The 17,413-nt window shown below is 45.7% G+C and overlaps 1 protein-coding gene across 1 annotated transcript in view; it reads left to right on the plus strand.

Annotated features, from left to right (window-relative positions):
• Nucleotides 1-17,413, plus strand: part of LOC139225662 (teneurin-3) — a 161,392-nt gene that overhangs the window by 106,829 nt on the left and 37,150 nt on the right. Inside the window, exons 18-23 of the mRNA XM_070856476.1 lie at nucleotides 650-782; nucleotides 1,025-1,153; nucleotides 4,755-4,886; nucleotides 5,030-5,165; nucleotides 7,646-7,789; nucleotides 16,924-16,995. Of these exons, the coding sequence (XP_070712577.1) occupies nucleotides 650-782; nucleotides 1,025-1,153; nucleotides 4,755-4,886; nucleotides 5,030-5,165; nucleotides 7,646-7,789; nucleotides 16,924-16,995 (746 nt within the window). The remainder of the gene's footprint in view (nucleotides 1-649; nucleotides 783-1,024; nucleotides 1,154-4,754; nucleotides 4,887-5,029; nucleotides 5,166-7,645; nucleotides 7,790-16,923; nucleotides 16,996-17,413) is intronic.

Consider the following 17,413-nt stretch of genomic DNA (forward strand, 5'->3'; position numbering starts at 1 on the left):
CAGCAAACACGCCTGGAGTAGCTTCGGTCTCCACCTGAGAGTGCAGGAGGCTCCGTCAGAAACACATACGGCACCTGACGACCGGCTTCAAACACCCGATGAAAAGCCAAACAGAGGCAGAGCGCTAAAATCACACGTGTCCACTCCATCTTCCATCCTCAATCTCAACATCGTCAGCTAGAGAGGTGTGAATGTGTGAGGGAGCAGAGACTCTTTTAAAATGCATTGGATTCACAAGGATGCATCAATCACTGCAGAACGCACACACACACACACACACACACACACACTGAAACCGAGAACAAAGGATAAACACAAACATAAGCTCACACACACTCACCTACATACGGATGTGTAATGATACACACACACAGTGTTCACTCTTGAACCGCCTGGAAATTCACAGATGCCCAAACACGCTGGTAGAATTTAAATGAAGCTCTACAGTTCAGCGGTGAGGAGGCAGCTCAGCGCACCGCCCCTGAGGGCACAGCCCCCGCTACGTGCTTCAGGAGGTGGTGGCTGAACACGACTCGTCATATCGTCACCGTTTAGCCGCTGTAGTTTTCTTCACTGGTCCTCCAGCTGACAGCACGGGTTTCTAACGCTTTCACTGCTGATTTGTTGGTTTGTCACTAATGTGCTGCAGGTTCGATCTCCTTTCCAATGGGGGGGCATCCCTGACGTTGAGTTTTGAGCGCGCTCCGTTCCTCACTCAGTACAGGACGGTGTGGGTGCCGTGGAACGTCTTCTATGTGATGGACACGCTGGTGATGAAGAAGGTGAGCGGCCTCATCATGGGGTCACGGCTGATGACCGACACTAGTGTTATGTGTTCTGCTTTAATCACCATTATGAAGGTTGAGGTTTGTTAGTGACATCATTACTCGATCAGCACGTGGAGCAGGATGACTTTAGCGTTGCTCTGGTTAACCGTCCCTCGCGACCTCCACGCGATCTGAGCGAGCAGTGACGTGATCAGGGAGAGAGGAGACTAACTGGGCGACGTCGTGTCCTGTTTCAGGAGGAGAATGACATTCCCAGCTGTGACCTGAGTGGCTTCATCAGACCCAGTCCTGTCATTGTCGCCTCTCCCCTGTCTACGTTTTACAGACGTTCACCTGAGGATGGCCCCATCATACCTGAAACACAGGTAAGACACACCACGGGGACGCCAGGATTTCTGCTTTTAATGGGAATCAGATCTGATCTGAAAATATCAGCATTGATAAGATTTCATCCTCAATCTAGAAACACATATCAGTAACTCTGTGTCTTCCACAAATAAATGTTCATTAAAATACTTCTTTATTTGTGTAGAACAGACACTCCTCATAATGACAATGGCAGCTTTATTTATCTGGCCCATTTCATTCAACTCAAAGTGCTTTACATTAATGTGAGAACCGGCCTTCTTTGTTTTCTTCATCGAGTAAATCCGTCCTAGCTATTGAAACTGGCTTAATGGTGTCACTGAGGCAGAATGTAAAGGCATGTTGGCTAAAGTAACAGGGCTGAAGCTGTAGCCACAGTGAAACTGACTGAATCCATGGCAACATTAGACTTTATGTTTACATCGCCCCAAGGAATTATGGGAACTGTGGTCCCAAAACATTTGGACTTTTTTCCCATAAAAACTACATAGTGTACAAAGCTGGAAACCAGCAGCTCACTTTCTCGTCTGTATTTAAAGAGAGGAAATAGCAGCTTATGGAGCATTCCACAGTCCATGATTCATTCATGGCCGACAGTGCGGCGCATGCACTGATTGGTTTCTCATGTTCCTCCCTGTTCACCAAAGGTTTTCAACATACACTACTCACAAAGAGTTAGGGATATCCAGCTTTCAGGTGAAGTTTCAGGATGAACCTAAAATGCATTCTAACCTTTCCAGGTGAACTTAATGTGACCTTCTCTAAACCTTTGAATGCACATGTCCAACTGTTCAGTGTTTCAGTACTTTCTGCACCAGCTGCTGTTCTCTAACAAGAAGCTTAACAGCAACATTCACAACAGGTTTGATCCATGAATCCACCAATACATTTCCTGCTTCAGTTAGAATTGGTATTTAAACAGTCCTCCTCATCCTGCTGTTCACATTCTGACATCATGAGACCAAGACGACACCTAACAGTTGATCAGCAGCACCTCAACACTGGAGGCTTCAAACAGGAAGTCCTCAGACGGAGGTGTTCACTGAGCTTAGAGGGTCACAGAGTGTCATCAGGAGGTTGGAACAGTGATACAGAGACTGGAAGAGTCACAGAAAGGAGAGGAGTGGACGTCCTTTGGCCACGTCCCAATTTATTGAGACACTGAACATGTTTTGTTGTGGTATACCTACCACTGTTGGTAGATTTTCTTTCAATACATTGTTTAAGATGAATAAAATGACCATTGCATGCTTCTACTTAAATGTCCTACTTTCATGATATAATATCACTGTAGCATTCACTGTTTACATTTTCCATAGATTTCACCTGAAAGCTGAATATCCCTAACATTTTGTGAGCAGTGTATAATAGATTATACATACCAGCATGTGTAGAATGTGTTTCTGTCTCTCACAGCTCAACGTAAATCACAGAAATCTTCTGAGAATGAGCACGGTTAAGAAAATGAAGACAGACATGGGAAAATGAGTTCGGAGTAAAAAATCTTTGGGTTTTGGATCTTTGGAAATGTCAAGTTGTCAGACATTATACACACACACACACACACACACACACACACACCAAGAAAACTGTGCCATTGATGACGAATTACAGAAAGAAAGAGCTGAACCCCTTTCTTTGGTTGAAACAGGAAAAAGGTATTGTCGGGTCCAAAGGAAAGTTCAGAGAAATGAAAAGAGAGATCATTTCTTGTTGTTTCCTTTCTATAAACTGCTCATGTTAACACAGCTGATATGAGACGGAGTTCATGGAACTAACTGTCAGAGAAACAGCTAAACGCTAGCACATTTAGCAGGTTTATATCCTGGACAGACAGACAGGAATAGACACACACACACACACACACACACACCCATAGAGCTGTGGCTCTAGAGTGGTTGTTTTTATAGGAAACCAGCGGTGTATGCACCACACACACACACACACACACACACACACACACACACACACACAGACACACACAGCCCCACCCTGTGTCCTGCCACTGATTGCCTATAAGCCTAATAACACGTTTCTCTTGGCCGGCAGCTGAGGCCCGTCATGGAGGAATGCTGTAATTGCACACACATTACGCTGTGTTATCTTTGTGTGGTGTGTGTGTGTGTGTGTGTGTGTGTGTGTGTGTGTGTGTGTGTGTGTGTGTGTGTGTGTGTGTGTGTTATGTGTAAGAGAAAGGGAAAGAAAGAGAGGAAGAAAGAGGTATATTGGCTGTGTGCGTGCAAGAGAGACTCGGAGAGTGGAATTCAAAGAGAAGTGGAGGTGTGTGTGTGTGTGTGTGTGTGTGTGTGTGTGTGTGTGTGTGGTTCTTTATCGTCACATTGTGTTAACCAGTCCACAGAGGAAATGAAACAGATGACAAAACGCCATGTGTGTTTTTATATTTTTACAACCCTGAACCAGCACTCCATAATTATTTTTTTATTTGACAAGCGTGTGTGTGTGTGTGTGTGTGCGCGTGTGTGTGTATGTGTGTGTGTGTGTGAGTGCAGATGAAAAGAGAGCGAATGGAAAGCCACTACTTAGCTGTTGGTGGAGCTGAGTCCATTAGAGAGGAGGGCAGTGAAAAGGGCAGCCTTAAAGGGGATGTAATGGATCTGTAATGAACACTAAATGTCGGGCTAATGAAAAGGCAATAGTGCAGTTGAAAAATATAACACCGGAACAGTCCAAATGGATCATTCCCTGAGGAGCTGAATACATGTGTGTGTGTGTGTGTGTGTGTGTGTGTTTTTAAATTCTTCTTTTCTTCATCAGAGCTCTTCCTTTGCTTTTCTTCTTTCTAAGCTAACTTCTATGTCAAACCAACTATGGGAGTTACTGTGAGGATGTAGCAGCAGCAGTAGTAGCAGCAGTTCTACCATCATTGCCACAGGTGATGATGATGTTGTCCTCGGCTCAGATGTAGATGTGGGAGCACAGGAACGTCCCTAAAAGATGTGAAGGGAGCATCGAGTTGATCAGACGTGTGTACAGCAGAATTCTCACTGAATTATTACAAATGTGTAATAAAACAACATCACAAATGATCAACACCCGTCACAGTTCCCAGAATGACTTGCTGCTTCAGCTCTGACCTGCTGTGACCTGACAGATTGTGACATTAAATCTGAAACTGTTCAACGGGCCAGTTTACAGTCTGTCTGATCGTCGGACTGCTGCGGCTCTTTGCCCCGACATTGAAGCAATGTCACTATCGTAAGTCCTAGGAACTACGTCCGAAAGTACAAAAACAATAGCCGTCATTGTGCTGTGCATGGCGTCTGTGTGTTAGGAGTGAAATTAGAGCATCTTTCTGCTGCAACACACACACACACACACACATAGATATGGTCGTGTATAGTTTTACACACAGATAAAATGAAGCAAGTAGTGGATCACCAAGAAATTCAATACAATTGTCAGTGCACTGAGTGGGAAAGTGGCCCTGGTGTTCAACATGGGCCCAGGAGGTTTGATGCTTGTCTCAATGCAGAAATTGTGAGCGGCCATATGAAGGTTTGTGCCAGGTAGCAGACGCTTCCCTACAAAGTGAAGTATTAGGTGCTGACGTGTTTTCTGTATGGTTTTGTCCCTCTGCAGGTTTTACAAGAAGAAACGTCAATACCAGGCAGTGATCTAAACCTGGTCTACCTGAGCTCCAGGGCTGCAGGATACAAACCAGTCCTCAAAGTCACCATGACACAGTCATCAATACCTTTCAACCTGATGAAGGTCAGACATGTATTATGGTATAATATCACGTACATTTCATCCCCAGTGATACTGTTACTGCACAGCATGCTGACCACCAACAGCATGGGCCCGTATGAGCGGAGCAGATGTAGTGACCCCTGTGTCTGCTGCTGTGTGTCCAGGTCCATCTGATGGTGGCAGTGGTTGGTCGCCTTTTCCAGAAATGGTTCCCCGCCCAACCAAATCTGTCCTACACCTTCATCTGGGACAAGACGGACGCCTATGGCCAGCGTGTCTTTGGACTCTCTGAGGCAGTGGGTGAGTTTGATGCTACTGTGGACACCGGCTTTCATTTCAAACCTTGTGGACATTTAACTCACTTTGTGCTGCTTTTAAATGAAAGACTGGGGGCAGCAGCATGGAGGTTTAGTGGTTCTGTGATCAGAAGGTCACTGGTTTGAATCTTTGGACAGTAACACTCCAGCCGTCATAAAAAGCTGCTGATGAAGATGCTGCTTGCTCAGTGACCAACAGTGCTGTGAAAGCTGTCGCTGCACTGCGCAGCTACTAATATGATGCAGTTGTTCCTTTGCACTTCCTGCGTACCTGCGTTCGCAGTTCGCACTGAGCAGTGGGGGTGGTTCGGTGTGTCAGGAAATGAGTGGCAGCCCACTCTGGACAATCAGTGGCCGAGAGCTTTAGAAGAAACTAATGGAGCTTGTTGCCACTGCAACAAGAGTTTTTAATCACCTCAGCTTTTGCAAAATATGAAGTGAAGAAAGAATGTGGTTTCAGCCAGAGATAACTCCGCCCTGATCTGTCGCCTGGTGGATCTACTTTTTAGAAAACACAACCAGTCTGCAGGTGTTCACATGTTCTCTGCTGCTCACAGCGCGGCCATGTGTCTGTGCTCCTGTGTTAAAGCAGGTGTAACACCATGCTGACAGTACCTCTGAAGCAGGGGGCTGGTGTCCTCACTAATTCGCTGTGATACTGAAGCCTCACATTTGTGGATCCATTTCATTATTTACCAATGTATTTCTCTTCTTCCTGGTCCTCTGAGCAGCTAGACCTGAACGATTTGAGATTTCTCTGACCGCAGATTCACCGTGAAATCAGGAGAATAAGTCTGAAGCGCCGTGTTATCCTCCTCACTGTGACTGTTTCCCTCTCTGTTACTGAGGGGTGGAAGTAACAAGACACTGTGGAAAGCTTCGGAATAATAATATGCACAACAATGAAATCGTAGCAGTGCAACACACAATAACTCTTGCTGTGCTCTGACAGACAGAGTCTGGGCCCAGTGCCTGTGAGAGGAGGGGCTCACTTCTCCTGATCATACATAAAGCTGCAGACAGCTACAGCTAAGTTCAAATAGGTTTTGCAGAAAGGCTTTGACAGGGAAATGGCGTGGACATAATGGGCATGCTAACCCCTCTGACACCTTTATGAGGGACAAGTCCTGCAGACATACTCCTCAGTGAGTTATTACTAATGGTAGCCCGGCTTAATGGACTGAACATAAAGACGATTTACTGCCATGTTTTCTAACACCACTGAAAATGGTGCTCATAAGTTATAATAAGGTAGCATAACCACAAGAATATTTGGAGTGTGTGTGTGTGTGTGGCAAGTGTTAAAACTGGAGCTGAGACACAAAGTGGAAGCGCTCACCTGCATCTGTAGCTCAATTTGAAAGTTGAAGTTAGATCGGCTTCAGTTTTGGTTAGACCAAACGGTGTAGGTGAGTTGATAAATGAAGAAGTGGAAATGGTCTGATGTGGCGTACAAAATACAATAAAGCATGGAGTCTGAGCAAGAGAGACACTTTAAGACGGTTCTACACTGTGAACTCAGGGTGTCACAGCTTATAGTCTCCGGCTGTGCTTTCATCTGGAAAATGTTTTGCTTTTCTTCATTTTCTGGCTTAAAGGACCGACTTTCTGTGTAGTCGGTCAGTAACTATGAGTGTGTCATGTAAACTACAGACCTCTTTAAGATGGAGTTTGGAGGCAGCGTGAATGAATGTCCCAGACAGTGATTAATAACACACAGCAGGACAGATGATCTATGTCGGGGGGAGGGGGGCAGATCTGCGGTCCTTGACAGTGAGCAGCCAAATAAGGCATGCATTACGTGAGGTTAACTCAAACAAACCTCGGCGATTACAGTAACGCACTGGGTGACACTGACAAATAATCCCACTGTGGACGGGCCCTGATGACGGCCCTGAGAGCCTGCACACGTGTGCATATGAGACATGAAGAGATTCACAGATTAAATGATAGGGGCACCATGCGTTTATGCAAATAGATATGAGAGACCTGTGTTGTTTTACCTTTAACAAACAGGTTTACTCAGGCTGAGCAGACCTTGAAGCTGCTAAAGTCAGTATTTTTATCAAACATAGAGGAGAATACAGAGCTCCCCTCGTCTTACTCAGTGCCAGACGTTTATCAGAGAGGCAGGGACCAAGCAGGTAAAAGAGGCGGACACAAGGCACAACCATAGCAGCCCTCCTCTGCTCCCCCCAGTCAGCTCATTGGACTGTACCTAGTAAATACTAAGTACTGTGAGATATAGCCCTCCCTCCCTCCCCCCCTCCCTCCCTCCACCTGTGAGGCAGCAGCAGGAGTCGGTGCATGTTACAGAACCAGACAGATGGAGGTTAACTGACTGTGTTTTTGTCGTCTGCTGGATTTGGTCTGAATCACAGAAAGGTGCCCGCTCGGTTTAGTTTGAACATGAGCACAGTCATAGGGAGGAGGCGTGATAATAACTGTGTGTGTGTCCAATAGTGTCGGTGGGGTTCGAGTACGAGTCCTGCCTGGACCTCATCCTGTGGGAGAAGAGAACGGCCATCTTACAAGGCTACGAGCTGGACGCGTCCAACATGGGAGGATGGACGCTGGACAAACATCACATCCTGGACCTGCAGAATGGTACGTGCCAGAACCGTGATGGTGCTGCCGCCACGCACAGCTTGTCCACACTGCCACCTGATGACAGACGATACTGCGTTTCTAAAAAAAACTCACACAGACGTTTACATGTGACACTTCAGACCTCAAACCTCAACCTCAACCTCAAAATACAGCACATGATCTCAATCTAATCCGATCCTATACAATACAATGTAATACTATATAATACAATACAATACAATACAATACAATATAATACAGTACAATACAATATAATACAGTACAATACAATGCAATACAATGCAGTACAATGCAATACAGTACAATACAATACAATGCAGTAAATAGATAGATATAAATTCTGGCAGTAGAGCACAGTACAGTAGAGTACAGTAGAGCACAGAGGGGCTTTATTGGCACAAACGTTTCAGGAACAATGTTTCCAGTGCATTAAAAGATTTAAATAACAAAGCAGAAATACAATTATCCAGTAATTTGGACGGTATAAAGCCCCCCCCCCCCCCCCCCCCCCCCCCCCCCCCCACACACACACACACACACACACACACACACACACACACACACCCGTCTCTCTGCATAGTTACCTGGTTAATTAAATGTCTCAGAATAAGAGGACAAATCTAATAGCAGTTTATAAATATGTAAATCTCAGCTGTTGTCAAAACGATTGCTGTCACGGAGCAGAGGAAAAGAATTTCTGTGTGTGTGTGTGTGTGTGTGTGTGTGTGTGTGTGTGTGTGTGTGTGTGTGTGTGTGTGTGTGTGTGTGTGTGTGTGTGTGTGTGTGTGTGTGTGTGTGTGTGTGTGTGTGTGTGTGTGTGTGGTCCTAGTTGGCCTCTTGGATTTGCTCCAGCTGCCCAGTGGTATTTTGCTGGCCTTTCATCTCTCTCACACACACACTCACACACACTCACACACAGTTTTTCTCTCTGTCTCAGCAGTAGTTTCAGACCTTCCTCCATCCCTCCTCCTCGTGTCCTCCCTTGTCATCTCTCCTCTCTTTGCGTGTTTGCTTTTGTCTTGTATTGTCATCTTATCTTCCTCGGTTACATCTTTTTCTCTCTGTCTTCCACTGAATTTGTAATCAGACGCAGCTCCTCTGTGCTTTCTCGCCATGAGCTTCAGTCACATGTAATTTCACTCGTGGCCCGTTTGGAATGTAGAAACAATAACTTGACAGGACTGACATTCAAATAAATGATGGATTTAAGAAAAGACGACTTGAAAGGTACATTTAAAGGATTGTTACTGTGGTCCAAGTAGAAATGTGAAACATTCCTGATAATTGTAGATAAGTGAACTGGATATAACACATCCAGCTTGAAGGTGTTACAGTGTTGTAAAGTGGGACTTTAGAAAATGAAGGAATGAAAAAGAAACTGAAACTGTTCTGGTTTATGGTTTGAAGAGCTTGAGATACTTTTGGTTGAAAACATCCTTTGATGACTGGCAGACTTTCCCCCTCTATCCATTTGTTTTCACCGTAGTACCGAGAGCGCCGCTTTGCTGTTGTGGAGCAGAGAGCCCAGTGTGAGGGAGTCCAGAGCCCCCCCCATAAATATAGATGTGTGGTGTTGTGTTGCTGCGCTGCTGTTACTCCACCGCTGTTTACAGAGAGGAGATTCATTTCCATTCTGATAGCCCACCTCTCAACAACGGCTCCCTATTAGAATAGATACATATTTAAAGAATGCATCTTGCCGCTTTAAAGGCACTTTGACTTTATAACGCCCCCCCCCCCTCCCTCATCTCCCTCCCTTCCTTGCTGTCCTCTATCTGTCACCCCATCCATCACATTGATATTCATCCCTCTCTCCCTGCAGTCCTCTTGGGCTTTCAACACCTTGTCACCCGATTCAGTGTATGTGTATGTGTATGTGTGTGTATGTGTGTGTGTGTGTGTGTGTGTGTGTGTGCATTTAAAATGCATGTGTGATTTGTGATTTTCTGTTTTAATGCTGCAGGTCTCTGTGGGTGTGATTTTGTTTCTTGGAGGGACAGGAGTGTGATGCAGAACGTGCTTTTGTCCTTCTGAGAGTAAAACACAGTGTATGGACAGAGAATAATGTGTGTGTGTGTGTGTGTGTGTGTGTGTGTGTGTGTGTGTGTGTGTGTGAGGGAGAGCATCAAACACTTGTGCAGTGTTGTCTTGGGAGCTTGTCTTGTAGCTCCACTAATGATGTGCACTGGACGATGTGGTGGATTTGGAAACGGCTTGTCTGTACAGTGAGTCTCTCTTCAGTCGTTTCAGTTTTAGCAGCACAGACCAGCCACATTGCTGTTTACTGAGAGTCTCATATTCAAATGGGACTTTACTCTTCATGTTTATCTGGACATGAAGCTGGCAGTGATGCGGCTGTAAGGCCGTCCAGCATCTTGTGTTTAAAGCAGCAGGTCCCAGAGGGGCGGCCAGCACGCTTGTCAGACAGCCGCCATGTTCAGTGCTGTGTGGAGAGCACATGACACACGAGCAGCACTTTACATTGTCACGTCTACAGCACTGACGCACACACATGGCCTTCCTCCTCCTCCTCCTCCTCCTCCTGCTCCTCCTGACCACTCACACATAGTTACAGGAGACCGTGCTAATGCCACCCTCTCATTCTGAGCTCCTCGCCTCCTCCAGAAGCTATGGCTGCTTGGTTGACATGGACACACGACGCGGCTGCTGGTGTCTCCCTCAGAGGGCCCAGAGCCCGTTCAGGCCGGATCAGGACCAACCGTCAGGATCTGATGTGGGTTTGTTAGGAAAACAAAAACTACATGAAGAGAGGAACGTGAGGGAGGGAGGAAAAGACAGTGTGTGTGTGTGTGTGTGTGTGTGTGTGTGTGTGTGTGCCAGGTGGTGTGATCTAAGAGTGTGAGTAGCGGGCACTGCTGAACAGCTCAGATAAGACCGGATGAAAGAGAGAGAGGATGAGTGTTCAGGGGGCGAACGTTGACGTTGATCTGCCTCCTCGTGGCTGCATTATGGGGATGCTTTCCAGTGTGTGTGTGTGTGTGTGTGTGTGTGTGTGTGTGTGTGTGTGTGTGTGTGATGGCCATGTAGGTGTACTTGTGTGTTTTTGAAGCCCTTGTTTGTCTGTGCTCCCACACACCAGTGTGTGCAGAGAGTGATGAGTGTGAGTGTGTGAGCTGAAGCGCTGCCTCTGTTCACTAAGCAGCTCAGCCGCCGGCAGGAGCTTTAGGCTGCTGCTCCACGGAGCAACAGAAAGGCTTTCTTCTTCTTCACGCCATGGAATTACTGAACTTTAAACAACTTTACAGCCTTATATTTTTTCCGACCATCATCATGACACAAATGCCAAACCTAGAAAAAAAAAGGTTGTGAATGACTACACTGAACAAAGACAATAAGTAAAATAATATTTAAGAATTGATTATAAGAATGAATCCCTCCTAACATCTAATCAGTCAAGTAAATGCAAAATAAAAAAGTCTTTTAAAGTAACCTGAAGGTAATCTGCAGGTCTCCCATTAACTGTATTCAGTATTTGTGCACCTGGCAGGAGCAGACCGCCGAGGTAACCTGACTCAGACAGAAGATTTTGTCTTCATATTCAAATCTAAAACTTTTTCCTCCACGATTGGCCGTCTGGCAAATCTTTGTTCCTGAAACTGATGAAGTCTGTTTTTGTAAGTGAATGGGTGACGTCATCACCAGTCACCAGAATACGAGAGGAGGAAGCTGAGTAACGTAGGTACCACAGTAATGTGATGCTGTCCCAGTAAATGAACTAACAGGGGACAGGGACACCACCTGGGGGTACCCCCATGTGATTCCTTCAACTCTTCAGGACAACAGAAAGTTCACATTAAATCTCCAGATACATTCAATCCCAGTACATAAAAGAAGAAGCTTTCCTCTGTGGTCAGCAGAGACAGAGAAGTCATGCTCACTCCTGAACAGTGTGCATTAGTACGTTCATCCTTGGAACCATCTAGTTGACTGTTGAAGCAGTGTCTTCCACTGATTGGCTGAAGGTCGTTCTTCACACTGATATCCAGTGCAGACGACCTACTGTCGGAGCTGATCGTGCTTCATACACCATCCATGCTGTGTGCGTGTGTGTGGATTATTATGTTGACTGCGTGTTATGTAGTGTGTATGACTCAGACCCTGCGATCAATTAGATCGATCCTCTCAGAGTAACGTCGTGGTTATCATACCTGTAGGAGTGCCTGTGTGTGTGTGTGTGTGTGTGTGTGTGTGTGTGTGTGTGTGTGTGTGTGGAGGAGTGTGTGTGTGTGTGTGTGTGTGTGTGTGTGTGTGTGAGGCAGCACGTAGCTCTTACTCCTACCCTGTGAGGCTGTGTTTGGCTGACCATGACCTGAAGAATTCAGAGCTCTTGTCTCCTCTTATGAGCGTGGCTCCCGCCGAGTCAGCTTGTTATTCAGCAGCAGAAGCATTCAGTGACGGAGAGCTGTCTGGTGAACAATCACTTTTCTCCTCCACATTTTACTTCACAAGCACAGAGCCATGGGCTGAAAACACAGACTCTCAGTTCTTTATTGTAAGCATATGATAGTTCAGCTAAGGTGATGTGAAAGCGCTCGGCTTGCCGTGTTCTTTGGATGATGAGTACAGTGAGTTCAAGTGAAACTTAACTGAAGATGTGTTTTATCAGTCTGAGCCTGATGGTGTGTCAGGGCCTTCAGTGGATGAGGTAAGAATGAGTCCAGCTTTTCAGATGTAGAGTTTGGAATTCAAGGTCAAATGTACTCATTTATACACACACACACACACACAGTCACACACACACTCACACATAGAGAGCCGTGAGAAAGCCTCACTGCCATCTCTTTTAACACAGCAGGAGAATTCAATGTTCCTCACTGTTTCCACACTACTTTGTGCTCCGGATCTCTCTCTCCCCCTCTCCCCCTCTCTCCCTCTCTCTCATCACCACACACACACACACACACTTTATTCCAGTCAGGCAAGTAGTTGGTTGCCCGTGTAGACTGCAGCACAGCAGGGATGGACCCCTGCTGGCTCGGCCTCTGTTGATCAATCAACACCCACTAATGGAGGGAGAGATGAAAGAGGGAGAGAGGGAGAGGAGGACAGGGAGAAGGAGAGGGATACAGAGAGAGAGGGAAGGGAACCGACTGATATGGGATTTAAGGACCCATAGCATTATACCATGCTGGGTCTGAAGAACTTATTCACTGTGTTTAGTATGAAAAGCTGAAAAATAAGACTGGCTTCCAGTCAGAAAAGCCTGTGAAACAGCACAGACACCACAGACAGCACAGACACCACAGACACCACAGACACCACAGACACCACAGACACCACGCCACACAGGACAGGCCGACGACAGGCTGATGTTTCAAACATGTCCTGTTGTATTAATCCATGCTAAGATGTTGACGATGCCCAACCACATCTAAGGAAAAGTCTTTGTGCCTTGACTCTTCCAAACAGTGGGTCTGAAAGCCTGCTGACAGGCGCCTTGCTTTCCAGTTTTTTTGTCCAAATGTCGCTCAAATTCAAACCAAACTCAGAGAAAAACAGCAAAAAAAAAAATGCAAATGAATGTGCGTTTCATCCACGATCCACTATGACTCTGTGAATATCAAGAGTGGATTGGTAGAGAGAAACTCCAGCTGGGTGCCATTAGACCAGTGGAGAAGCAGCGGGCACAGTGAGAAGACATGATTAAAAAGGCAGCCGTCCACTCTAACAGTAGGAAAGCATGTGGAAAAATGGCCTTTGTGCTCTGTTCTCATGTGTCTATTTGAGGAGCGTTCCAGCTGTCCTGTGGCTCCACTCAGGCCTCCGCTTTTCCTCTGCTCATAGTTCTGTCTGCTCAGTGGGATGGAGCTTTGACTGACGCTTAGGTCGTATACCTAATGTACATCACGCTTCATTAAGTCTTTTCCCGTCGCACTTCGTAAACATTTCGCTTTTAGCGGTACACCAACTTTTACTCCTCAACCAAGAGTCACATTTTCTGGCCATATTTCAGGGGTATTTTTGTAGAATGAACAAACTAAAAATGTGATAAAAACACAAACACTGTTTACGTTCTCACCGCCACACATTCTTCTTTAAAGTGGATGTGAATGTCAGCGTTTATGGCCTGAGAGGCTCAGGTGAACTGGATCAGCACATCAGCCTGCCGAGGACAACCTCCACAGAGAGGGAGGGGCGCCACAACTACAGCATGGCCAACATTTTTATGGTCATGCAGTCCAGCAAGAAAACAGATTTATAGATTTGGGTGGTGCTGAGCATGATGAGACTCCGTGGTAAACATGCACACTGTGACTTGTCCACATCCACACACACACACACACACACACACACACACACACAGTGCGGTGAGGAGTGGACCACACAGCTGCTTAGTTAATACAAGACTGAAGCACAGACGGCAGCTACAACTCACTATATTTGGATATATTTGTATGGGTACGCAGACAGACAGACAGGCAGACAGACAGACAGGCAGGCAGGCAGACAGACGTAATGCAGGCCGGTTTCCAAGATGGCAACAGAGTTTTAATAATTCAGCTCGCCACAGGAGGTTCCTCTTTGATGTCTCACTTTGAAGAACAAGTGCATCCCTCTCTCTCCTCTGTTCATCTTCTCATCACTCATTCACATTAACGCCTTCACAAGTCACCCCCCCCACACACACACACACACACACACACACACACACACACACTCTTAAAGGTGTCAACTTAACTTGTATATCTGCACTCTGTGTGTGTGTGTGTGTGTGTGTGTTTGTCAGCAGAGACATGTGTGTGTGTCTTTACCTCCTAAAATTATCTTTCAGATCAGATCAAAATAATTCCACAGAGCTCACGACACACACACACACACACACACACACACTGAGTGCACTGCTCTAATCACACACACACACACAAAAGATCATTTGAATCTTTATGCATTATTAGTTAATTATTAAGCGTTCCAATATATAGTAGTTTAACATATAATAGGCAAACAAAAGTGCTCTGTGTTCTCATGTGATCATCTACCAACAGCACAGCAGGTATTAAAACAGCAGGTATGAACCAGTGCACAGACAACACCTGGATAACCATTGTACTAGAGCAGAGGGTCCCCAACAGAGAAATCTGGTGCACAAGTGCACAAGTGTACAAGTCTCTCACCACCTCATAACAAACTTGCAGTATATGGTCGCAGTGGAAAATGAGGCCATAGAAGCAGTGAGGCGATCCACTCACTGTGCCAGCTATATAAAGTATATATAAAGTACATCACAGCAGTAACCAGATATGCTGAGTGTAATTTTAAGTTTCTCAGCACCTCATAAAATATGAACATACAGTTTTGCAGCACTTTGAAATGAACAAATATGTTCAAATCTCACCTCTCTCTCACCTCTCCATCTCTTACCCTCCTCCTGCGTCCTTCAGCCAGAGCACTGTCTCCTCAACATCTCCTCTCTGACTTGCCCCGATACCGAGGGCACATTTCTTGGAGGTGTCTGCCCAGTTTGTTCATTTTCAGCTCTCATTAGTGAGGTCTTTCCTCTGCATTTCTGAAATGACAGACCTGTGACCCATTTTGGGTCATGAAGGGGGTGGGAGGGGACTGAAACTTCAGGAGAACAGCAGGGAGATCACCAGCAAGTAGTGGGCCTCTGCAGGGCCCCTCCCTGCTGCCTGGAGCTCCGCAGCCTGCTCGCCATCTGCAGTGTTACCGCTGTGTACTGTTGCGGACGCCATCATGGACGCCACTGGATACCTGGCTCCCTCAGTTGAAGCGGTTAGCGTGTAAATGACAGCCTCCTCTGTGGGGAGGGGCTTTGGAGGCAGAACTGAAGCACAGCGGAGAGGGAGGGGGATGAACTCTTTCAAATTCTGAGGCCAAATCCGAACTCTTCTCAAACCTACCGACTGCTGCTTTACCTTTAGTAAGTTGTCAACAGAAGATACATAAAGTAGATGAATAGGTGAATAAATAGAAGTGACACAGAACCAGCAGCAGCATCCCTTTAATGTTACATGCTGTATGAACCCCCGTAGTGAGAGGGAAAGACAGTGAAACTATATTTCTACACAAACATGCGTGCAGGCTGAACACATGCAGCATCCACACATACACACGGTGTGTGTGGTGCTGAAAGGGGCTGGCTAGAGGCCTGAGACACCTGGTGGGGGGGCAGATTCATGCACATGCGCACACAAACATCCACTTTCTTCCTCATCAACATCCTGAAACAGACCAGTGAATTCCCTCAATTTGAGGTTTTGGTTTAATGTGATAGTTCCCACCTGCCCTGCCCAGTGCTGGGGATGAGGGTGCTGTTCTAAACACTGTTGTACTTCATTTCTGATCAATTCATTTCATCGTCAAATGAAAAATCAATCAATCCATCGATCAATTTTTATTCATATAGCGGCAGTTCATAACAGCGTTATCTCAAGACTCTTTCCATAAAGAGCAGGTCTAGACCAAACTCTTTAATTAGAGAGAGGACGATTCAACAATGTTTTCAACAGCACCACTTGGCTCAGAGGTAGAGTGGGTTGTCCATCAATTGGACGGTCGGCCGTTCGATCCCCTGCTTGACTCTTGTCAGCATGTCGCTGGGCAAGACATTGAACCCCAACTTGCTCCAGCTGTGCAAATGTGTGTGAAAGAATAGATTCCTCCTGAGCGAGTGATTAAGGTTGGAAAAGTGCTCTTTTTAATGACTAGAAAGGAAAATACAAAATACAAGACCATTTAACACTCACCCCCAAAACTGTGGCGGAGTGTGTCATATAAAGGGGCGGGGCTGGCACAGCTTCAGTTTGCTGATGTGTGTGCACCCTGAATTCTGTTTTTACCTATTTGTTATGTGAGAAGTGAAGCTTATAGGTGAGGTCAGGTCAAACTTGGATCTGCCACCCTCATAGCAACACCCTCACTTTCAAATGTGCAATATACACAGTCCAACAAGTAAAGATCACATCATTGGGAACCCAAAGGACAGGTCCAGACCTGGGTTTTAATTATTTCTCTGCCATATCTCCGTTCATTTTGGAATGACAGCTGTATTAAAACCTCTCCTTTAGCCCTCTCAGTCATAACACAGACGTTAATGCAAAATACAGTCAGTCAGGCTTCATTTTCACTGTTGCCTTTCTCTCCATCAGGTATACTGTACAAGGGCAACGGAGAGAATATTTTCATTTCCCAGCAGCCCCCTGTAATCAGCAGCATCATGGGTAAGTACTGGGTTGAGCTTCTAACGCCTGCTAATTGCTGATCAGTGTTGATTTTGCCATTGAGTGATGGTTAGTAATAGTGATTGACTTGCTCCAGTGATTTAAGTGTGAGCGCCACAGAATCTCATGGAACCGAGAAACAAGCACCTTCTGGGGTTTACTACAATACTATACGAACATTTGTGAAAAACAAACGAGATTAGAGTCTTTGACCAGTGAAAGTCTGTTTCCACTTTTAACTAGAGAGAAAAATGCTTTTCATCATTAGATCTTATAATGTATTTAAGTAAAATTAATTAATTTCTGACCGTTTGGTTGTGTTTGAGCTACTGTTCTTGTTTCTGGTCCATCTTTGACACGGTTGGGTACTGAATTACATTAGTACTGCAAAGCACCACATCAATTAGCACCAACTGAT

Source organism: Pempheris klunzingeri, chromosome 3 (genome assembly GCF_042242105.1).
Source record: "Pempheris klunzingeri isolate RE-2024b chromosome 3, fPemKlu1.hap1, whole genome shotgun sequence".
Lineage (NCBI taxonomy): Eukaryota > Metazoa > Chordata > Actinopteri > Acropomatiformes > Pempheridae > Pempheris > Pempheris klunzingeri.